The 25,468-nt window shown below is 39.6% G+C and overlaps 1 protein-coding gene across 1 annotated transcript in view; it reads right to left on the reverse strand.

Annotated features, from left to right (window-relative positions):
• LOC132132229 (disks large homolog 4-like) overlaps positions 1 to 22,657 on the reverse strand; it is a 138,581-nt gene extending 115,924 nt beyond the window's left edge. Inside the window, exon 1 of the mRNA XM_059544586.1 lies at positions 22,204 to 22,657. Coding sequence (XP_059400569.1) covers positions 22,204 to 22,233 — 30 coding nt within the window. The 5' untranslated portion in view covers positions 22,234 to 22,657. The remainder of the gene's footprint in view (positions 1 to 22,203) is intronic.
• Between the last annotated feature and the right edge of the window lie 2,811 nt (positions 22,658 to 25,468).

Genomic DNA, 25,468 nt, shown 5'->3' on the forward strand with positions numbered 1-25,468 from the left:
CTGGAAGACATCTGGTGGCACCAGATGTCAGGGGTGTCAAGTCCCACCCTGGACACCCTCTCTGGCCACTGATTGACACACACACACATGCCACAGTTTGTCAATGGACAGGATCAATGTGAAAGTCTATCTCTGGGAGATACATCACTGTTACATCATCCTCATGGTTTCAGTGAGCAGTGAATCCAGTCTCTCGTCTTTCTCTTCTTCTCCCTGCTGTCATTCCTCACTCTCATCTTTATTCTCTCCCTGCTTCTGTCTCTCAAAAACACACAAGCCTAAATTACAGTCATGCACAATACTGTATTTTGGTTGAGCATACTGGTAATGTCCCGTAATGTTTTTGAGGATCCAGGCAACTAGGCATCTTCTCTTTCTTTTCATGGTATTACTTCATTTTTGTTACCCATTTTTGCATGCATGTTATTTACGAATATCACTCATTTATGGGTTATCACTATATGATGGGTTAAAACTTTGATTGCTTAACAGCAAGTGTATACATTTATAAAATATAAAATCTTACCACTGTTTGTCATTTTGTGCTGCAGACTTTAAATTTTGCTAATAAATTGTTATTGTCATTTAAAACATTTTAGCATATATGGCTGAAACATAAAATGTGGAAAACATTAAAGGGACTTAATACTTAATGCAATGTATGTTTTTTAATTAATCTGGTTAGAAAACAAACATAGACACACAAAGCTTTCTTTTTTTTTTTAATCCAAGCAGAATCTTTTGTACGCAAGGTTTCAAGAATATTAAAGGATTTGGATGTGTCTAGCTCAGGGACTCCTGTACATTGTTCGGTTCCAGCAACAGAGCCCCTGCAGCAGGGCAACTGGGTGACAATGAGGCAGCGTAGTCGTGGGTCAAAACACCGCTCTTCTGTTCTGATCAAAACATTAAACAGGTTCTCCCCACTCAGTGATGCACCCACTGAGAAGCCTGATGGAAGTGCTCTAGTTATTGGTGATTCTATTGTATGGAACGTGAATATAGAGACACCAGCCACCATAGTCAAATGTTTACCGGGAGCCAGAGCGCCTGACATCTTGACAAATTTAAAAGTGCTGGCTAATGCTAAACGTAAATACAGTAAGATTGTTATTCATGCCGGCACTAATGATGTTCGACTTCGCCAGTCGGAGATCACTTAAAATCACATTAAAGAGGTGTGTGAACTTGCAAGCACGATGTCAGACACTGTAATATGCTCTGGTCCCCCCCACTGCTTACCGTGGTGACGAGATGCATAGCAGATTGTCATCACTTAATGGCTGGATGTCTAAGTGGTGCCCACAGAATAACATAGGTTTCATAGACAATTGGACGATCTTTTGGGCAGACCTGACCTGTTGAAAAGAGATGGTCTTCACCCCTCCTGGGGTGGCGCCACTCTTCTCTCTAGAAATATGGCAAATAGTCTTAGTCTTTATACTTGACTAACTGGGGCCCAGGTCAGTAAGCAGACAGACTGGCTAAACCGACCGTCTGCTAGCCGCCTCCCGTCACAGAGGTCAGCTAATTCTCAGCACATAGAGACTCTTTCACCTAGATATCACAATATAGAGACTGTGTCTTTTCCCCGAACTAGAAAATACAAAAAATGTCCAAACCAAGTTAAGATTAACAATTTAATTGAGGTCCAACAAATAAAAAACAGATGCAATATGGATAATCAAATGATAAAGCTTGGCTTATTGAATATCAGATCCCTTTCTACGAAAACACTTTTTGTAAATAATATGATCACTGATCATAACATGGATGTGCTCTGTTTGACAGAAACCTGGCTAAAACCTGATGATTACATTATTTTAAATGAGTCCACCCCCCAAGATTACTGTTATAAACATGAGCCGCGTCTAAAAGGCAAAGGGGGAGGTGTTGCTTCAATTTATAACAACGTTTTCAGGATTTCTCAGAGGGCAGGCTTCAAGTATAACTCGTTTGAAGTAATGGTGCTTCATATAACATTATCCAGAGAAACAAATGTTAATGATAAATCCCCTGTTATGTTCGTACTGGCTACTGTATACAGGCCACCAGGGCACCATACAGACTTTATTAAAGAGTTTGGTGATTTTACATCCGAGTTAGTTCTGGCTGCAGATAAAGTTTTAATAGTTGGTGATTTTAATATCCATGTTGATAATGAAAAAGATGCATTGGCGTCAGCATTTATAGACATTCTATTGGGACTCTATTGGGGTTAGACAACACGTTTCAGGACCTACTCATTGTCGAAATCATACTCTAGATTTAATACTGTCACATGGAATTGATGTTGATAGTGTTGAAATTATGCAGCCAAGTGATGATATCTCAGATCATTATTTAGTTTTGTGCAAACTTCATATAGCCAAAATTGTAAATTCTACTTCTTGTTATAAGTATGGAAGAACCATCACTTCTACCACAAAATACTGCTTTTTAAGTTATCTTCCTGATGTATCCAAATTCCTTAGCATATCCAAAACCTCAGAACAACTTGATGATGTAATAGAAACTATGGACTCTCTCTCTAGCACTTTAAATACAGTTGCTCCTCTACGCTTAAGGAAGGTTAAGGAAAACAGTTTGACACCATGGTATAATGAGCATACTCGCACCCTAAAGAGAGCAGCCCGAAAAATGGAGCGCAGCTGGAGGAAAACAAAACTAGAGGTATTTCGTATTGCTTGGCGGGAAAGTAACCTATCCTACAGAAAAGCATTAAAAACTGCTAGATCCGATTACTTTTGTTCTCTTTTAGAAGAAAACAAACATAACCCCCAGGTATTTATTCAATACAGTGGCTAAATTAACAAAAAATAAAGCCTGAACAAGTGTTGACATTTCCCAACACCACAGCAGTAATGACTTTATGAACTTCTTTACTTCTAAAATCGATACTATTAGAGATAAAATTGCAACCATTCAGCCGTCAGCTACAGTATCGCATCAGACAGTTCACTATAGACCCCCTGAGGAACAGTTCCACTCATTCTCTACTATAGGAGAGGAAGAATTGTATAAACTTGTTAAATCATCTAAACCAACAACATGTATGTTAGACCCGATACCCCACTTCCTCAAATCATACCCTGGAGGTCCAATGCGCTGCAGAGTTTAGCTCCAACCCTAATCAAAGTCACCTGCCTGTGATTTTCTAATAATCACAAGACATTGATTGGCTTTGATAAGCATGCTCAGGTGTGTTTGATTAGGATTAGAGCTAAACTCTGCAGGAAAGTGGATCTTGAGGTCCAGATTTGAAGATCCCTGCCCTATACCATCTAAGCTCCTAAAAGAGGTGCTTCCTGAAGTCATAGATCCTCTTCTGACTATTATTAATTCCTCATTGTCAGTAGGATATGTCCCCAAAACCTTCAAACTGGCTGTTATTAAGCCTCTCATCAAAAAACCACAACTTGACCCCAAAGAAATAGTTAATTATAGACCAATCTCGAATCTGCCTTTTCTGTCCAAGATACTAGAAAAGGTGGTATCCTCACAATTATATTCCTTTTTAGAGAAAAATGGTACATGTGAGTATTTCCAGTCAGGATTTAGACTGTATCATAGTACTGAGACTGCTCTCCTTAGAGTTACAAATGATCTGCTCTTATCATCTGATCGTGGGTGTATCTCTATATTAGTTTTATTGGATCTTAGTGCTGCGTTTGACACAATTGACCACAACATTCTTTTGCATAGACTTGAACACTTTGTTGGCATTAATGGAAGTGCATTAGCATGGTTTAAATCGTACTTATATGACCGCCATCAGTTGGTAGCAGTGAATGAAGATGTATCAAATCGATCACAAGTGCAGTATGGAGTACCTCTAGGCTCAGAACTAGGGCCGCTACTCTTCACGCTTTATATGTTACCCTTGGGAGATATCATCAGGAAACATGGTGTTAGCTTTCACTGTTATGCTGATGATACTCAGATCTATATTTCTTCACGGCCCGGTGAAACACACCAATTTGAAAAACTAATGGAATGCATAGTCGATATAAAAAACAAAAAAAAGTAATTTCTTACTGCTAAATTCTGAAAAAACAGAGGTGTTAATTATAGGACCTAAACACTCTGCTTGTAATAACCTAGAACACTGTCTTAGACTTGATGGTTGCTCTGTCAATTCTTCATCATCAGTTAGGAACCTAGGTGTGCTATTTGATCGCAATCTTTCCTTAGAAAGCCACGTTTCTAGCATTTGTAAAACTGCATTGTTCCATCTCAAAAATATATCTAAATTACGGCCTATGCTCTCAATGTCAAATGCAGAAATGTTAATCCATGCATTTATGACATCAAGGTTAGATAATTGTAATGCTTTGTTGGGTGGTTGTTCTGCACGCTTAGTAAACAAACTACAGCTAGTCCAAAATGCAGCAACAAGAGTTCTTACTAGAACCAGGACCATATTAGCCCGGTCCTGTCAACACTGCACTGGCTCCCTATCAAACATCGTATAGATTTTAAAAAATTGCTTATTACTTATAAAACCCTGAATGGTTTAGCACCTCAGTATTTGAATGAGTTCCTTTTACATTATAATCCATCTGCTAAATTCTCAAAACTCAGGCAATTTGAGAATACCTAGAATATCAAAATCAACTGCGGGCGGCAGATCCTTTTCCCATTTGGCGCCTAAACTCTGGAATAACCTACCTAACATTGTTCAGGAGGCAGACACACTCTTGCAGTTTAAATCTAGATTAAAGACCCATCTCTTTGACCTGGCTTACACATAACATACTAATATGCTTTTAATATCCAAATCCGTTAAAGGATTTTTAGGCTTCATTAATTAGGTAAACCGGAACCGGGAACATTTCACATAACACCCTATGTACTTGCTACATCATTAGAAGAATGGCATCTACGCTAATATTTGTCTGTTTCTCTCTTATTCCGAGGTCACCTTAGCCACCAGATCCAGTCTGTATCCAGATCAGAGAGTCAATGCAGTCACCCGGATCCAGTACGTATCCAGACCAGATGGTGGATCAGCACCTAGAAAGGACCTCTACTGCCCTGAAAGACAGCGGAGACCAGGACAACTAGCGCTCCAGATACAGATCCCCTGTAAAGACCTTGTCTCAGAGGACCACCAGGACAAGACCACAGGAAACAGATGATTCTTCTGCACAATCTGACTTTGCTGCAGCCTGGAATTGAACTACTGGTTTCGTCTGGTAAGAGGAGAACTGGCCCCCCAACTGAGCCTGGTTTCTCCCAAGGTTTTTTTCTCCATTCTGTCACCGATGGAGTTTCGGTTCCTTGCTGCTGTCGCCTCTGGCTTGCTTAGTTGGGGTCACTTCATCTACAGCGATATCGTTGACTTGATTGCAAATAAATGCACAGACACTATTTAACTGAACAGAGATGACATCACTAAATTCAATGATGAACTGCCTTTAACTATCATTTTGCATTATTGACACACTGTTTTCCTAATGAATGTTGTTCAGTTGCTTTGACGCAATGTATTTTGTTTAAAGCGCTATATAAATAAAGGTGACTTGACTTAAAGCTGGACACATAAAATAATCGTTTTTTTTTTATTTTTTTTTATAATGTGTTTGTTTAGTATCATATTTGATGCATTAGTATTTAGTCTTTATAGTAAATTAAAGTGAGAATATGGAGCTCATATTTATGGAGGAAAAAACAACTCAGAGGCCCAACCTGAGCAAAAATATGACATTTGGTGCAGTTGCTGATATACATATGGCCAACAAGTATGAAATTCTGATAGCTTTTAAAGTAAATCAATGGGACATTTATAACAGTACAGTGGATTCTTACATAAAATGCATATAAATATCACTGGTCACTCTACATTTCCTAATAATAAGGTTAGGTAAGTGTGTATTTTTAAACGCTTAGTTTTATGATCAAAAATCTGTTGTGTTTATTATTGGGGGCAAAACTTACAATGCAATACAATGATGATTAACAGATGAACAAATAAATGCTCCTCAAAAGACTGATTGTCATAAACTGCACAAAGGTTTAGAATCCAAACACAGTTGAAGGGGTAGTCCATAAACGTAATCCAAAACAGGCAAAGGTCATACACAAACAGGCAATCCAAACCAAGACTGAGTTCAGGGCTGAGGCTGACAGAGAAATCCAGAGAAACAGGCAAGTTAACAAACCAGGAAACAAGGCTTCGAAATGCAGATATGACACATGCAAGACTTAGCAATAAATGACTGTGACTGAAGGAACCAGGCTTTCTGCATGTAGGGTGTGCAAACTGGGTGACTGTGACACAGGTGCAAACAATGAGTGCTGACGAGTCTGTGCAAAGGATTATGGGGAGTGAAGTCCAGGTTATAAAGACTGTGAACAAGGAGGCTGTGCACTTTGAAGGAGCTCATGGGTACAGCTGGTGATCGTGACACTGATAATCATATTTAATGCTCACATTTTAACAGACTTTTCTAAAAAAAAATAATAATAATCAAGTATTGATAATCAAGCAGGCCAAAGATGCTTCAGTGTTTATTCTGAGATATTACAAACAATATAAAAGTTATTCTTACATTTACATACAATTCAGTAAATATTTCACAATAGAAAGACACATGAACCACGTTTTTTACTAAAAGGCCTTTTACTAGCTAAAAGTATCAACTATCAGTAAGAAAACAGAAGGCACATAGTTGATTGTGTGCAAAACAGTTTGTATTTCAGCAAAGTTTTGAACATGCTGTTAATGTAGAGGCCTTAGACATTTGCATATCAACTAGGCAGAGGCATTATAGTGTTAATCAGCTATCCATACTTTACATTCAATGCCCAGTGTCATCAGTTCAGTTCATCAGCTGTTAGTTACCATACATTAGCTACCAAAAATTTGTTATCATTTCAACTAAAATCTCAATATCAGTGCATCCTAGTGATATTTAAAGTTCAGACCTGTCTGTCCATCCGCACTGAAGTGTTGATGTGAGCGTGTGAGACATGTGAAATGCTGGCCAGTCTGGACCTAATGGGCGGATGGGTTTTGAGAGCCTAATCATGGAGGGCGAACATCAGAATACTTGGCCCGCCGGTGAAGTCCTTTCCATTTTAAATAGGCCATCTGCCTCCTGTATGTTAGCCAAACCTGCCCTGTCACAGCCAGGCTTTAGACTAACACACACTATCACAAACACATATGCAGACACACAGGCACACACACACACACACACACACACTTATTTTTATCGACGTAATCACAAACTGTGCAAATCTCCAGCTTCTTCTCACTTTCACTGCCGTGTGAACGTTTAAAAAAAAAGGTTTGTTAATATCCATGGCGACGCTCTTCAGTCTGTCTTGAATCACAGTAAAAGTTCTGTTACCACAGTACATCACACAACTCTTCACTGCATGCATCCTCCTCCTCATAGCTGACAGCAAATGGGTGTACGTCTGAGACAGCAGGCGCCTGTCAGCGGGTGCTTGGTAGGAAGACATAATCTTAAAGGAACACTCCGACTTTTTGGGACTTTAGCTTATTCACAGTATCCCCCAGAGTTAGATAAGTCCATACATACCTTTTATATTTCTGTGCGTTCTGTAAGTGTTATTTGACGCACCCACCGCTAGCCTAGCTTAGCACAAAGACTGGATGTAAATGGATACTGGTAGCATAGTAATCCCAATAAGTGACAAAATAATGCAAACATTTTCCTATTTACATGTTGTGATCTGTATAGTCACAGCGTGTACAAATAGCAAGGCTATATGAGACAGAGAGCATTTTTAATCGTATAAATACTGGGAACTATATTCTCACTAGCGTAGGAGCACAGCTAACGTTACTTGGGCGGAGTGATTAGCGCAGCACACGAGACGCGCCATGGTGAGGAGAAGAGAGTTCGCTCAGAGTTGGAGTAATAGAGTCAGCAATTACTAGATAGTAGATTTATAGTGTACAATCATGGATGATCGCTGTATTGTAAAGAACTGTGACAATAAACAGGGGAGACCAGGTATTACTATGATGTTTCATAGAATTCCAACCACAAACGCTGACCTGATAAATCGATGGCTACTTGCTCTGGAAATAGATCCAAACACACCTGAAAACACCATCACGAAGTATTTCGTTTGCTCTGAACATTTTACTGTAGACGACTATTTTGAAAAAATGCAAGTTGCCACACGGACCATGAAACGTGTGCTAAAGGATACAGCCATCCCATCGATAATAAAGACAGGACAAATTGGATCACCTGTTGCTGCGGTAAGTGTTCCGTTATGTTTTGAGATGACTAACATTAGCCATACTGTAACAGTGCCATGCTAATGTAATATAACCTTAGTAGTGACACTATTACGTGAATAGAGGGTCCGTGTATCCCCTTTATTGTTATTATTGTGACACACTGTATGCAATGGCTATACTACAATTTCATTGAACTATGAATGATCATTATAACAAAATCACTTACTTGGTGGATAGCTGACCATTAGTTCACTCGGCATGGGGCGTTTCTTCCAGTTGATCTTGTCACAATGGGGAAAAAAGACAACTGCCTGGTGTATTAGGGCAGAGAAATCTTCCGTGGTAGTGACGCAAATATTTTGATTGTCATCAAGCCTTGACATTGATGGAAATACCCGGTCCCATTCATTACAACAAAGGCACTCGGTTTCTGTTGGCATAGGTTGGCATGTTCCACATTTACACCACCAGTCCGTGTTCGTTCTGATTCTCCCTTCGTCTTACAGCTTCCAAAGTTTGTAACTCCTCGTCTGTGTATTCTGGCTCAAAACTATATGGTTCTGGATCTTGGTTTGATACACAGTAAAATTCCTCTGAGTCTGCCAATTCCTCAAAGTAAGCCATGATCACGAGTCACGTCTAGCTAGTTAGTCACGTTTGTTTTGTTTACGGTCTCGTGTGCTGCGCTAATCACTCCGCCCAAGTAGCCACTCAGCCCAAGTAACGTTAGCTGTGCTCCTACGCCTAGTGAGAATATAGTTCCCAGTATTTATACGATTAAAAATACTCTCTGTCTCATATAGCCTTGTTATTTGTACACGCTGTGACTATACAGATCACAACATGTAAATAGGAAAATGTTTGCATTATTTTGTCACTTATTGGGATTACTATGCTACCAGTATCCATTTACATCCAGTCTTTGTGCTAAGCTAGGCTAGCGGTGGGTGCGTCAAATAACACTTACAGAACGCACAGAAATAAAAAAGGTATGTATGGACTTATCTAACTCTGGGGGATACTGTGAATAAGCTAAAGTCCCAAAAAGTCGGAGTGTTCCTTTAAGAAACATCTAAATATCTATAAAAGGGTTTTCTAAACATTTTCTAAACAGGACTTAATATAAAGCAGATGTAATAGTTTCCATAACTAGTTGTGGAAGTTTTAAAGGGTAGGTTTATTCGGAATGCTTTACAATAAAGACTAAATTTTTAAAGGAAGAGTTCACCCCAAAATGAAAATTAGCTGAAAATGTGCTCACCCTCAGACCATCCAAGATGTAGATGAGTTTATTTCTTTATCTGAGCATTGCATCAGTGTCTCATCAGTGGATGCTCTGCAGTGAATGGGTGCCATCAGAATGAGAAATCAGAAATTTTAAAGAAATTAACATTAAATTAATGCATTTAGCAGACGCTTTTATCCAAAACGACTTACATTGCGAGTAGAGCTGAAACAACTAATCGATTTAATCGATTAAAATCTATTATTAAAATAGTTGACAACTAATTTAGACATCGATTAGTTGCTAAACAACTTTCATTTGCCGTAAGCGGCTCATTTTGTTCATATTTTAAATCTGCGGTGACCAAAGTGTAGCAGTAATGAGCCACCGCAGGATTTATTCAGCCAGTACACCAGGAGAAGTAGCGAATAGCCAATAGCTGGCCTTGTTTTATGTCACGTGCTTCCCGAACTGCGTCTGCAGCATTCAACCAGGCGGGAAGGAAGTCGACCGGAAGTTGAAGTCGGCCGCGTGCCGCCATCTTGTAGCAGAACTTTTTTTTTTACAATATAAATCTTATTGTATTATAAACTAAGAGTCACACCTCCAGCAAATAATCTGAGAAGACATTTTCTATACTGTTCACATGACAAGGGAGAACAAACTAGATTGAAAGAACACAAAACAATAAAAATAAGCTAAAACAAAATAAATAACATAAAACAAACCAAATAAAAGGGACTGAGCTTATCTGAAGTGTTATTAAACGTTTATGCAGTTTTTTTAGCCTGGGCATTCTCAACCTTTATGAGACAGTTTTCGAACAGCAAAAGTTCATTTTTAAGTGCAGACCATGTGGGGGGGGGGGGCTGCAGACAGGAGGAGAACAGACAGGAGGAGAAGCTCACAGGCAATCGGAGAGACGTCAAGAGAGAAGTCCATAGATACAAGCTCTGGCGTTACATTTTAAAATACTATAAAAAATAATTAATCAGAATACTTACTCCTGCTCACTCACGCCAAAGAACTCCCCGCTTAAGCTCGCCGTCTCTGCAAGATTAACGATGGCAGTTTGCACGCACAGCTACTAGAAGATTTACATCTGTCAGACAGGTTGCTGACGTCATCAAGCTTAGTTTGAGTCTGCGCGTCAGAAACGGAAGTGCTAAAAATCGCAAAAAATGGGCTTCACTTGTCTCAATTGAATTCCAATGGGGTGGCTGTGTCCATTTCTTTTACTGTCTATGCATTCAACGAGATGGTGGAGACAGACAGCAGTGGAGTAAGCTTGAGAAAGAAAAAGAAAAAAGCGGAAGATAAAACTAATCGAACAAAGTCATCCAAAGTGTGGGAGTACTTTACTTTGAGCCTTCAAAAAAGAAGAGTAACCTGTAAACTCTGCACTACTGAACTGTTTAACTGTTTAAGACTTTTATTTGTGCAGATTCTCCAATGTTGTTTGCAAATGTTTAGTCATAAAAACTAATAACATTGCTTTTTAACAGTTAACATTTAAAGATTTAAAAACATGTTCTGTGATCAGTTTGTCATTTACCAGTTCATAATTAAGTCTTGCAGCCTAATTATGACTGAATGAGAGAGGTAAATGTATTTGAAATGCACCTTTTTTTTCTGGACAACCTTCTGATGGATTTTACTTTAAAATGTGAGTTCCATTCTGGTTTCATGGCACTGGCACTTTATTCCAAGGATTGTTTACAATTTCACAGCATAAGCTATAAAGCGGTTTCCCAGGTATAAGTTGTGTGTTTACAGGAAAAAAATAATAAAATGCAATGTACTGCAAATTTATTCTGTTTTATTCTTATTCTTCATGAAAATATTTTCTGAAAGATTACTTAATAAGCTTTGTTAGGGATGTTAAACTACTTTAGGAGCCCTAATGAATGACATGGTGAAAACATTATTTGAAATCTCCTTGTGAAATTTGCTAGAGTATGGGTCAGTGTTTTGATTGCAGAAGAGTTTGACAAAGGATTACTAACACATAATAAAACAAAACTCCAGGTATATTTTTGATGAGGATATGACCATGCAAAATGGTTAAAATCTCTAAAAAGTCTATGTTGAAAGAAAAAATGGGCAAAACTAAAATCTAAGTACATAAAGATTAATCGATTAATCGTAAAAATAATTGACAGATTAATCGATTATCAAAATAATCGTTAGTTGCAGCCCTAATTGCGAGTTTACATGGCTTGTAAACTGTGCTTGACCAGTGCATATTTCTCTCCTGATTCAGATGAGATTACTTTTGCATTGGAGGAAGCGATTATGGACTCATATTTTAGAAGGAACCCTTACGAAACAAATATATATCATATGGGAATATATTGTAGAATATAATGTGATTGTTACATTCATTGATTTCAGTTTCCTTATTTGGTCATCTTCCTTTTCCTGTTTGGTTGATTTGATTAATCCCCACCTGTCTCCATTCCCCTGATTACTTCCCTTGTGTTTAAATACCCTGTCTTTTGAGTTCCTCCTTGTCCGTGATTAATGTAATGTAATGTATTGTGATGTATTATGTTGGATGTGCCCTTATTCACCCGCGATCATTAAAAGAACCCCTTTTGTATTTCATCTTCCTCGTGCACCTTCATTACACACCAGCAGCTGTAACAGAACCTAGACCAGTCAGTTCCTCTGCTCCATTTCTGTTGGTTCCGCCCAGCCCTGAATCTCCTGTTTCTCCACTGGCTCTGTCCAGCCCTGTTCGTCCTGTGTTTCCTCCCATCCTCCCTCTCTCATCTCCTCCTAGACCAGCCAGGTCCTCGACCTCATCTCCGCTAGTGCCAGTCAGTCCCGCAGCTCACAATCAGTCAGCGCCATCTGGGCACGATGATTCGCCTTCTGCCACTTCCAGTCTCCAGCTCCTCCTTGGCGTGCGGATTCCCTGTCTCCGCCTCCAGCCTCCGAGGCCTGGACTCCACCAGACTCCCTCGTCCCTCCGGCTCCACCTTGGTCAGTCGTCGACCAACCACCACCTCGGGACTCCACTCCAATGGATTCACCTCGTCATTCCATCCCTCCGGTTCTGTCAGGCTCCTCCTTCCCTCCGGCTCCACATCCGTCCTCAGTCACTCCGACTCCGCAGCAGGCTTCTGGAGCCCCGCCACCGCCTCGGTCGCCGGTGCCTTCAGCGCTGCCTTGGACCTCCGGACCCTCTGTGTCACCCTGGCTCTGCAGGCTGCTCTGCTCCATCTTGGGCTCCTCACCCACCGGCGCAGTCTCCGTCAGTCAGCCCCCTGGTGTCGTCGGCTCCTCCTCCAACATGGCTACTCCCGCCGTCGACTCCACCGTGGATCGTCATCCTGGCTGGTCTCTGGAGCACCATATGGCTCATCCTGCTCCAGGCTCCTCCCTGGCTCCTCCCTCCTTCCAATCCACCCGGGTTCCAAGCTCCTTGCTCCCTCTTTGCCTGCCCCTTTCCTGCCCCACGCCCGCCTCCAGAACCCCCACCCTCCCTCCGCTGATATTCCTCTTGCGATTTGAGGACGCAACGTTCCGGGAGGGGGCGAACTGTTACATTCATTGACTTTCAGTTTCCTTATTTGGTCATTTTCCTTTTCCTGTTTGGTTGATTTGATTAATCCCCACCTGTCTCCATTCCCCTGATTACTTCCCTCGTGTTTAAATACCCTGTCTTTTGAGTTCCTCCTTGTCCCTGATTAATGTAATGTAATGTATTGTGATGTATTATGTTGGATGTGCCCTTATTCTCCCGTGATCATTAAAAGAACCCCTTTTGTATATCGTCTTCCTTGTGCGCCTTCATTACACACCAGCAGCTGTAACAGAGATATACTACATAATACATCTGAGAAACTAGCGCTCATATTTTTTCATATACTGCAATATACGCATGCTGATAGTCTCTCTGCTTAATAGTTTAGTATATGCATGTATTTTTCAATATATGAAAGTGGCAATTCCTTATTCAATATATTGTAAAATATAACACAATATATTATTCTGTACATTTTCAATATAACGATAAACTATTTCATATATTGATCATTCATAAATAAGCAAATTATTTGCATAGGGGAAGCAACAGTTTGAAGTTAAAAACGTCTTGATGGATTTGTTTCTTACAAACACGCAGCTTTTGTCTTCTCCAGATGTTAACTGATGGACTGGAGTGCTGTGGATTACTTGTGATGTTTTTATCAGCTGTTTGGACTATCATTCTGACTGCACCCATTCACTGCAGAGCATCCATTGATGAGACAGTGAAGCAATGTTACATTTCTACAAATCTGATGAAGAAACAAACTCATCCACATCTTGGATGGCAATTTACAGCAAATATTCCTTTTTTGGAAGGCAGGGAACTATTCCTTTAATAGTAATTTGTTAATATGCACTAATATTTGACACTACTCAGTTTCGTATAGTTTGTATGTAGTTAGAGCAAGGTCTAGTTTTAAGTCTTAAAAATGAACCAAGTAAAACTCTAATGACAACATTGCTTACTTCTCTTTAATAGTATTAAAAAATATATTTTTTTAAAATCAGCTGTAAATGTAACTTAAATACAACTAACCTCTTTCAACAGAAAACACTTTTATTCTCTCAGTCATCTACCAAAATGCATGAAAAGATTATAAGGTATCATAGAGAAGAAACAAACTCAACAGCCTGAGGGTGAGTACATTTTCAGCTCATTTTCATTTTTGGGTGAACTATTCCTTTAAACCATCCCAAATGTGTCCATCAATTTCTTCCATTGTAAGTACCTCACTGTAACCTTGACTTTTACTCTTATTACAGAACGTGTGGGACTAGTCCAAATAAAATTTTTGTGGTATTCAACATTATAACACACATTCTGTCGATTTGGCTTAACTTCTATTGGCCAATTTCATTAAGAACCTGAATTTGTACGGGTTAAAGGGGAGGTCTATTGCTATTTCATGCATTTCTGACTTACTTACACTGATATAGAGTTGGATTCTCATGCTATTAACGTATGTTATCCTGTGGAAAAGCTTATTTAAAAATGAAGACATTGTTCTGTTTAATTGACTCTGTTTAATGTTCAGTGAATGCTTACACTGGCCCTTCTCATTTACAGCAGATGTAGCATTCAAAGAGGCATTTAGATCTGTGAGCGTGAATCTTTCATTCAGTTTTAGGCAATTAACCCAGTTTCTTCAGTCTTGTGTAAAGAAATGCCTGAAGTCATTATTCTCTCAAAATCTTGTCTTCTGCCTGTAGCTCTCAAATCTTTTTAATGTTTCCACACATTCAAACTTAGCGCTTCATAATACAAACAAACTAATTAGGTTTGTTCGCAATTTTTTCTCCTCCTCCTTCCTCATTCTCTCATCTTTGTTTCAAATGTTTCTTCAAAGATCCTTAGGAGAAATAAAGAAACAAATGTTGACTTGCAGTATGTGGAGTAGCTCAGATCATTTGAACATGGAGGAAACTGATAGAAATGTTTGAAATGTTTCTATTTGCAGAATTTATAATATTGAGGATAAGTGTTTCTTAAAGAGAGACACTTACATGCTTTTTAATACACTTGACTACACTTTGTAATAATGTCACATGAAAAGTTTTACTTTAAATCATAATGTTTAAATAAGGCTTTTGTTGTGCTTAAAAGAGTTTACCAAAGCATATTAAGTTATTGATTGTATTTTTACTTGTAGTATCCTGTTCAGTGTGTACAGTTAATATATATTTAAATGTATTAAATTGTACCTTTATCTTTACAAATTACAAATATATTTAAATGCATGACATATAAGTTTCAACAGAAATGAAATTATAGTTGAATTTACCATATATGATGGTCATTTTAACTAAATTTCAAAGACAATAGAAGTAATTAAGAAATTACATGGAAAAATGTATTCAATTCCTTCCTAAGTGGGTCAAAAAGCACACTAAAGTTCAGATAATTGCATTTAATAGAAATCTTAACTATAATGCATACTCATTTAATTGCAATTAACATGCAATAAGAGTCCAAAAACATTACAAATAAAAATTAATTATTTTTTGCATAATAAGTATTATTTTTAAAAGCATACTGTGTGCTTGATTTATTTATTAATTTTTTTTTTGTTAAACAAATTGTTGAACTAAATATTTAGTGGTGCTGAGTAGAAAGTGTTTATTCAAGCTTAAGGTTTTTTTTGTTTCGTTTTTTTTATCGGTGGGGAGTATATTATGGTTCATGCTCGAAGTTACAGCTGTATTTGTAAGTATAAATTATGAAAAAAGTGTTGCAATTTGTTTTAAGGTCAGGCATTCAAGTATTCGTTTCATCAGCATTGGGTTTTGTCTGAAAGAATGCGGCCTAATTTATAACAAGAATTTGAGTTAACATTGTCACCTCTGAAATGATTGATTCTACACCGAATGTGCACCCAGACATAATTTCTTTCATTACTGAATACTGACTCGCTCTTGTGTCATTCCCAATCTGTTTGCTGTCGCTATTACGTCCATGAGATGAAGAATCCAGTCATATCAGCAGCATATGCACTACGACTTGTCGAATACAACTCACTTTACCCCAGTAACTGGACACTTTCACTCGTGGAGTAAATGTCATGGCTGCAATTGCATAAATTCTTCAATGAAACAATGTTTGCGACTGCTACATCTAAAAAGTCCAATAAAATTAGGTCATTATTTGGCCACTATTGCTTTCGTCCATATTACTGAAATCCAAAGTCACATGTCAAGACATGTCCGTGTGGCAGGTCTTACATCAATGGCAACAAATGTCATTGCACATCCAAACACAATGTGCCAGGACCAAATAAGCGTGAACGGCATTTAAGAGCTGTGGCTGAGAAAAAGATTTCAGGCAATTCTGTATATCTGGGTCTGTTCCTCACTCAAAGCTAACGTGACTTCAGGAATTGTGTCACTGTAGGCTTTAGTTGCATGGAAAGTGGGAGCCTGGATATTTTTTAAGACTTTTATTTTTGTATTGCATGGAAGAAAGAAATTAGTTTAGAACAGCTCAAGTAAATTATGACTTTATGTATTTTGGATCTTCTTTTGATAGCCAAAAATAGAAACAGGCAACAATGTTCGGCAGAGAAATATTTTTTATCATAAATCTTTAAAGCCTACTGTAGCATGTTTGATACATTTCTAAGGCCTCTAAATAATAAACACAACTTGTTGTAAATGATCAAAAAACTTGTACAAGCCTGCTGTCATCTGATTGATAGCTTTTAGTTTTATATACTTTTAAACTTTTTTTAGTATAATTGTAAAAGTGTCCATCTCCAGGTCATGATTCACGTGTCTGTTTTCGCTGTGAAATATTTTTATTTGTGATTTTATGTATTGTAGTTTAGTTAAAACACAAACATAATGTAATATTATGTTTAGATTAATATTCACTCATTTATCTTTCTAATTTGCTAAATTATTATTTGTAGAAATTATTTAAAAAATGTAATTATTAAAAAAAATATTGAATACTGTATGATGCATCAGGCTTTTGAGAATTGTTTATTGTTCATCTCTCAATCATCACTACATTGTGTGTTTTCCCTTCCACAATAAAAACTACAGAGCTTTGACCATAAAACAAAGCATTTACATATCATCTTGCCAAGATATCATTGGGTGAGAACTGATATTTATATGCATTTTATGTATGCTGACTCTTTTTAGATCACACTTGTTTACAGCACAAGCTATCAGAATTGCATCTTACTTTTTAGTATATAAATAGCAACATCTACACCAAACTGTATATTTTTGCTCAGTTTGAGCCTCTGAATAAAACTGAGCTGTTTTTTCCTTGAGCATGAGCTCCATATACTCCCAAATCATCCTATATGAGTCATAAAAGCTTAATATTTCAAACATGATACTCAACAAAAACACTTTTTTTACAGTGTAATTATACATTTAAGTACTGAGTAATATTAATTAACCACATGTCCTTACTACAGTAAATGGTTTGGGTTTGCTTTAAGGTTACTTGAATGTATTTATGCATAGTTAATTGTTAATACAATGTGACGTGTAACAAGTACACCTTAAAATAAAGTGTTACCACTTTATTTTTTATTTAATTTTTTTGCCTAAAGATGCAAAAAACAAACAAACTGCACCAGTAAAATATATATAGATATATCAAGTCAGGCTTTACAAGGTAAAAGAGAGAACTGCTTTAATACTGCCTTCATAGTGCTCAATGCAAGTAACCTCAAGTGTATAAAGCTTGCAGCTCCACAGATTTGGCCCTGCAGAACAGAGAGTGAGAACAACTCCTGACAAAAACTCTTGGGGTCTTTTAAACCCCAACCTGAACTTGAGCCATCTCACTGTGATCAAGACATTTCTGCCCAATTACAATAATTAAGCTTTTCTGGAATCCTGCATGTACATGTGCTTGGTTGCAATGTTTGTGGACATGTATTTATTCATTCAAAGCTCATCGATGCTTTTCAAAAGACTTGGTTGAAGCCTGTTTAAAAAGTCTAAGTTGCTGCATTGACAAAATTATAAAATGCTTGCATCAAAGGCTCCTGTAGCTGTTCGATCACGACGCTCACAACGCCAAGGTCATAAGTCTGAGTCTAAGGAAATGCATATACTGGTAAAATGCACTGTACGTTGCATCTTAAAGCATCTAACAAATGAATAAATATAAATATAATATTGTGTTGCAACAAAAAGCTCCATTTAAATGCAAAGAGAGAGATTTATTGGTCAATACGAGCTAGATCCATCCACTGTCACAATCTGTGGAGCCAGATTTGGCTCAATCTCAGTCACCACAGGGAGAGATCCAGTTTCAGTCCAACTGAAGAGGCTTTCAAGGGGTGAACCTCCACTTCTGTGAACACACACACACACACACACACACAAACGGCCCGTCTAAACTAAAGCATGGGGAGAGATTGCACACTGACACATGCAGTTTATCAGCTCACACGTACACACCTCTACAGAAAGCTTCTCTATCGTTCTCTCCGCTCATCTCTCTCTCCACTTCATATTGTCTGCTTCTGTCATCTGACGAGCAGGCGCCTGCTTCTGTTGCCAAGGGAACAGGCTTAAATCAAATGAAGCCAACAGGAACTGAGTGACATTCACATGCATCTGTGGCCACAGATGAGCTAAAACACACACACACACACACACACAAAACTGATTCTAACACAACAAAATAGGACACATGCTGAGGAAACATAACACACACACAGATGTAGGCTGGCATGATATATAATTCAACCACAAAACAACTCAACGAAACAGAAACATAATGTACAACATACTTTATCAATCAAAAAGGGGGTTATAATAAGTCGTGAAGTTGCTGAATAAGGATGGGACACAAGGATGATGTCAAGATTCACAAACAAAAAGTACACTGGTAATACCACACCTTTTAGTATTAGCATTGGGTTTTTTGGACTTCAGTATGGTAAATCTGTGTGTATTCTTTTGCAGTTATTTGAATTTAAGTGTACTTCTGAACAACTCAATTAGGACTTAAGTACAGGGTTATATTTTATATTACTTCTACTGTCTTTGCAATATGGTTTAAGCGTACTGCTAAATGTACAGACAACCATTTATGGTAAACTAATATATACAATATATGTATATGTCATTATATATGTATTAGTACATTTAAAGTATATTAATTTTAAATGTAATATAAGAAATTGTACATTGTGTATTTAGTATGTTTGTCAAATTATTAAAATACGTGTATTTCTTTAAAGCATTGCAAAATATTATTAAAACAATGTTTTAAAATGTACTTTGAAGTCAAACTTTTAATATGATAAAGTGCACTTTTTTAAAGTGTACTTAAGTGTGTCGAGAAATATATTCATGAAACTCTTTTATACTGTATTAACTGCAGGTACAGCATTTTAAGGTTTGAGTACACGTGCACATTCAATACAACTAAGCACACTTCTTTTCCCCAAATGATACTCAATTTTCATTGATTATTTTCTCTTAGCAGTGTGCTAATAAAATTCTTTGGACATTGCAACGGTTGCGATATAAAGTCGCTTTGCAACATCTTTTTTCAAAACATAAATTCAGCATATAACAAATATAAATAACAAATAAATCCAACATGTAAAAATATCCAATCAACTCCACATTCCTGTCTATAAATAAAAAGTGAATGCAACTAAAAGTGTAGTGTTATGCCCTTTAGATAAGAAAAACAAAGAAGTAATGATAAATAAAACTGTTAAGTTCTTAACATTGAAGCATTTGTTCCACTAAGTAAGAAAATGTTAGTAATTGAGAAAACTGCAGCTAGTGCACTTATTAGGCACAAAGTGCTTTACATTAGCCATTTGTCTGCACAAATGATTTAATCGTGAGCATAATAAATATAAGCAAATGTATTCTGTAGTTCACAAAGAACTATTGCTAATTAAAATGTAGATGCTGGTTATGAAACATTCATTTAAGTATTAATACTAGAAGTTTGAAAGATTATGATTGAAAGGCTAGATATCTGACAGCAATCAGACTGAATGCTAATTTTGCTCAAGTCCTCTCAGCTTTTCCTGCAGAGAGAGAGAGAGAAAAACAGCAATCTCAAGTTTCATGTAGAGTTTTAGAAAAGATCTCAACAAAGTCTGAAACACCTGCTAAGTGAGACTCAAACGAAGCTCAAATGTGAAAATGCTTTTCACATTCATTTTATAGCACTCTCAGAAATAAAGGTACACAAGTTGTCACCAGAGCAGCACCTTTTCAAAAGATACATGTTTGTACCTAAAGGGTCCATTTTGGTACCTTAAAGTACTTCAAGTGTACATATTAGAACCTAATAGGAACAAAAGTGTACCTTTTAAAAAGGTATTGCCCCAGTGACAGCTTTATACCTTTATTTCTGAGAGTTTATTCCATACCAACTGTACATTTGGATCTGGAATTTTAACATCTGAGTATAATTTTGATCCATAAGCAAAACATAAGCCTCACAAAAAGAGCAATGCAATTGGGATACTCGCTAAAAACACAGTATGGTCTTTAATAACCGTACATCCAAAGACCAGAGCACCATTTCCATCTCAACCCACACAAAAGCAGGCACTGCGCTAATTTCTCTCTCTCTCTCTGTACATTTCTGACTCTCTCTCTCACACATTGGGTGCAGTAGGTCTGTTGGGAGTGAGGTCATGTGGTAGTGTTTAGGAGGAGCATGCGAGGTGGAAGTAAATCTGAAGACAACGAGCGAGAGAGGAAAGTGATGGAACAGACACCAGCACAGGAGAGAATGCAGCAGCCAATGTTACATAAACCATTCGGAGAGCTCTGCCAGCAACACGACATGGGTAAAAGAGGCACATGCCGTCAGGAGCAGTGGGATGTGTCTCACCTCCACACACACACGCACACACATTTATTAATGAAAGCCTTCACTTGTTGCCGACCTCTTGCTCTCTTGCTCCCACACACATATTACGTCCTTTCCTCTATAATTTAACAGATCGCTCTCACTTTTTTTCTCATTTCCTTTTCATTTCTTTGAGCTTTTGTAAGCCCTCTACTTCCTCCTCCTCCGCCTCCTCCTCCTCACGGACAGCATCACACGTCTGTGAAGCTCCACAGCAGGGTCAGAAATTAACCAAAAATACTCCGGAATGGGTCTTTTTATTTGATCTGTTTCTTATGAAAAAATTTGATATATTTCATCATTTACTAGTAACAAGCCTATCTAGTTCTTGAATGTGAAGCAATACACACTCTGTAGTGCCTTGTAGCTGTCAAACAATCTGTTTCTGAGGTGAATATGCCACTAAAAAGAAGTGTATTTAAATATCACTAGCAATCAATTCAAAACTTAAAACAGCGGTCCATTAAAATCAGCTGTACAAGTAGGCCGTAGAAAGCACTTTTGTAGCTCCTTTGTATCTGAACCATCAGAAGTGTTCAGACTGGGGACGAACTGATTCACCAGAACTATCTGACAATCAACATCCTGATATAAAAAGAGAAGCCGATTCATAGTTTTCACGTGACGTCACACCCGTACAGAAACGCCCACACTGGGGGCAAAACAAGGCTTTCCTTCCACTGATCCTCAGCTGTTTTAATGAGGTTTGCAGTCAGTAATAAGACAGTGATATTTAAAAGCCAATTTAAGCATACACATTATTGATGATATTTAAACGCTATGTGCAAAGTTTAATGTTAAATGTTTTCCCATAGAAAACCATTTGCACGCCAGGTCAACTATTACATATTTCCTCATGCATATAGTCTGTATTAAAGTTCATTTCTGTAACTGCACCAGAGTACCTGCGTTCCGCTGCGCTATTGTTTATCTGTTGTGCACCTGTGCACACGCGCTTGGATGGAGACAGTTTGGTCGTGGCGTCTCGCTGTGTTTTTCGGCGAGGCGAGTAAAACCAAAATGAACTTTTAAAAACGCGAGCGTTCCGCTGCGCTGAGCTGCTTGGAACGCAAGAGCGCGTGCTGTGTGTAAAGATTCTTTACGCGCGCGCGCGCCCCAAAAAGCGCAAGAGAGGGATTTCAAATGCATAGTCCTATAATAAAACAGCCTGGAATTTCATTTCAGTGCGAGCTCGGGTGAGAGAGAAAGATCAGACGGAAGAACAAAGAAGTGCTGAGCCCGTGGAGAGGCTCGGAACTGAACGCACCCTTCACAGCACACGAGCAGCTGCCCGACACAGTGCGATAAACTCCCTCCTCGCGCCCACTTCTGCTCGTGACGGGTGAACTGGCTTACCTTTGTGGTCACTATGCAGAGGCAGTCCATGGCAGAGAGAAGAGAGGTGGAGATGTATCCAAACCCCCGGTCCCCCCTCTCCCCTCTCTCCCTCCAGCTTCTCTCCTTCTCTCTGTCTCTCTCTCTCAGCGCCTGCCGTTCGCCCCTCTTTTCTTCCGTGTAGCTCTTTTGACTGACTTAAGCATTGAGAAAATAGAGTATGGAGGGAGGGAGAAACGTAAAGAGGAAGGGGGAGGGACGGAGAGAGAGAGAGAGAGAGAGAATAAGAGAGGTCTGCCTTCAGGATTTGGCAAACGAGGAGAGAGACGCGTTCGCGTCGACGAGGGGATGTAGAAAAAAAAGACGAAACAGAGAGATGGAGGAGAGGATGCGAGCAAATGAAAGGGATTGTGCAGGGGAGGATGAGTGCAGAGGAGAGAGGTGGCGGAGAGGGGGAGAGAAGAAAGAGGGAACGGACCAAAGCGGCAGAAGATGAGGAGAGCGCGCACACGAGAGAGGGAGGGAGGGGATGTAAAAAAAGATGGAAGAAGGGGAGGTGAAGTTGCGCGTGTAGAGAGGGGAGTTAAAGAGCGAAATTACTCGAGGAAACACGCCGGGTGTAAATGTGTGCGCGAAAACGGGAATTCAGACAAAGAAAAGAAGACTAATAGAGGATGAGGGTACCCTGGGTTGTCATGGGGTTGTCTTGGCAACCCTGCAGAGTTGTTTCTGTGTGACAGCAGGGCTGTTGTCGTGTTCCAGTGATCCAGTGTGCGACTCACGTTTACTGCGCAGGCGGCTCTGTACGCGTGGAATCCGCGGATCACTACCGCATTTGCATCTGCAGCGTAACACTGCAGAGTAGCTCCACTGTGTGGGTAATGTATCCTGCGATCAGGGCTTTTACTCTACTAAAGCCAAACAACAAAACATTGTTACTTGAAATATTATAAACAGGAACTTTGATTAAATAAAAATGATAATGAATGATAAAAGTGCTGCACATTTGCTGATAGAAGTGGTCACAGTCTAGACGTCCCATTTTGGTGACCATATCAAATGTAATTTTTAAAAGTGTTTATATAGATAGATAGATAGATAAAAATTGTTTCATATTCTAGAAGTTTATATATATATATATATATATATACAGAGAGAGAGAGAGAGACAGAGAGAGAGAGAGGGAGAGAGAGAGAGAGAGACAGAGAGAGAGGGAGAGAGAGAGAGAATTGGAATAAGATGAACCGCTGTGAGGCCTTACGGGAATCAGGTGCCGACCATTCGGAGACGGCTCTCACCTTCGCAGGGTCCATGCGAATCCCCCCCACCGAAATGATGTGTCCCATGAACGAAACTGCCTGAACGTGGAACTCGCCCTTCTCCGCCTTAATGAACAGCTGATTCGTACAGCTGATGAATCTATCGATCATGTCCGTCAGCACGTCATTGACAAGTGCTTCAAAGACCGTTGGGTCGTTGGATAAGCCGAAGGGAAGAACCCGATATTGAAATAGTGCCCACGAGGCGTGTTAAATGCGGTCTTCCATTCATCCCCCTCCCTAATCCGCACCAGATGGTAAGCATTGCGAAGATCCAATTTCGTAAAAAACTCGGCCCCCTGGAAGAGATCGAAGGCCGAAGACATCAACGGCAGAGGGTACCGGTTCTTAACTGTGATGTCATTCAACCCTCGATAATCTATGCATGGACGCAGAGAGCCATCTTTTTTTTTCACGCAAAAGAACCCCGCTCCAGCCGGAGAGCAAGAGGGACGAATAATACCGGCTGCCAGATAATCACTTAAATACTTCTCCATCGCTTCGCGCTCGGACGTGGAGAGAGAGTACAGCTGTTCGCGAAGCAGAGAAGCACCAGGGAGGAGATCGATGGCACAATCATACAGTCGGTGGGGAGTAAGAGATACAGCCCGGGACCTGCTGAAGACAGGTCCGCCTTCTCCTCCTGTAGGGAAACAGAAACAGAGATTGGGGAGGGAGCAGACAGAAGGCAATGCATGTGGCAATATTGACTCCATGACAGAACTGAATTGTCTGCCCAGTTAATGTTCGGCCCATGACGACCGAACCAGAGATGACCCAAAACTAAAGGGGCAGACAGAACTTACAGACTAGGAACTTGAGGTCCTCCCAGTGGTTCCCGGAGGTAAGAACACTCACCGAATCAGTGACACGAGAAATCTGCATAAGTGGCTGGCCATCAAGTCCATGAGCGACTATAGGTGACTGCAGGGGTTGGATGGGAATATCCCGAGTGCGGGCCCAATACTCATCAATAAAGTTTCCCTCTGCTCTCGAATCAACGAGTGCTGAAGCCTTAAACAAAGCATGTTTAGTGAAAAGAGATACAGATAGATGAGTGCATGACCTGTGTGTAGGGGAAATGGCAGTACCACTCAAATTAACTCTCTGTGGTGAACGAATAGCCTTTGCAGGGCAGGAGTGAGATTGATGTCCTTGAGCATCACAATACAGGCAAAGGCCCTCCAACAGGCAGCGCTGTTTCTCTTGGGCGTGAGGCACAAGCAATCCACCTGCATAGGTTCACCCTCCTCGGCACTCAGGGAAGGAGGGGCTGATGTAACTGGCTTGAAGTCTACTCGAACTCGGCGGTGCAGCTCTCTCCTGGCGTCTATGTGGAGGGACATACTGATTACATCATCCAAACACTCAGGAATCTCGCGGGAGATGACATAGGCCACCTTGGAGACTTCTGATGCGTAGGTTCGAGCTTGTAGAGAAAACACCACCTCGCACTGAATAAGGAATGATTTACAGCTTGTAGGCTCACCAGCATACAGCGCTCCTTGATGCTCCAAAGCAGACTGCCAAGCAGAGCCTTCTGCTGGGTCCATTCTTGGTCAGTGTGTGGTGTCAGGGCAGATAAGGACCCAAGAGCAAATGAGGCTGAAAAAGTCAGTTTTATTAACAGAAGGATGGCGAAGGCCTAATGTCCAAAAAAAAAAAAACTTTCAACTGCACAGCGTACAGGTAAGCGATCAGCCTTCATAAGCACCAGGGGAGACGAGGGCAACGAATCCGAGACGGGAGACAGGTGAATAGTCGAGCAGACAGGTGGTCAAGCGAGGTGCAGACAGGGCTGAGAGCGGCGGGCAGCAACGGCGTCAAAAACAGACCAGGTCGAGAACCACAAGAACACTCCGAGAAACTCTGAGGGCAAAACACACGTCACACCAACTGGGCAGACAAACAATCTAGTGCTCAGAACAAAGAGGCGAGACAAGACGGAACCGAAGCTGAAAATGCCA

The sequence above is a fragment of the Carassius carassius genome, chromosome 4 (assembly GCF_963082965.1).
Source record: "Carassius carassius chromosome 4, fCarCar2.1, whole genome shotgun sequence".
In the NCBI taxonomy this organism is placed as follows: Eukaryota; Metazoa; Chordata; class Actinopteri; order Cypriniformes; family Cyprinidae; genus Carassius; species Carassius carassius.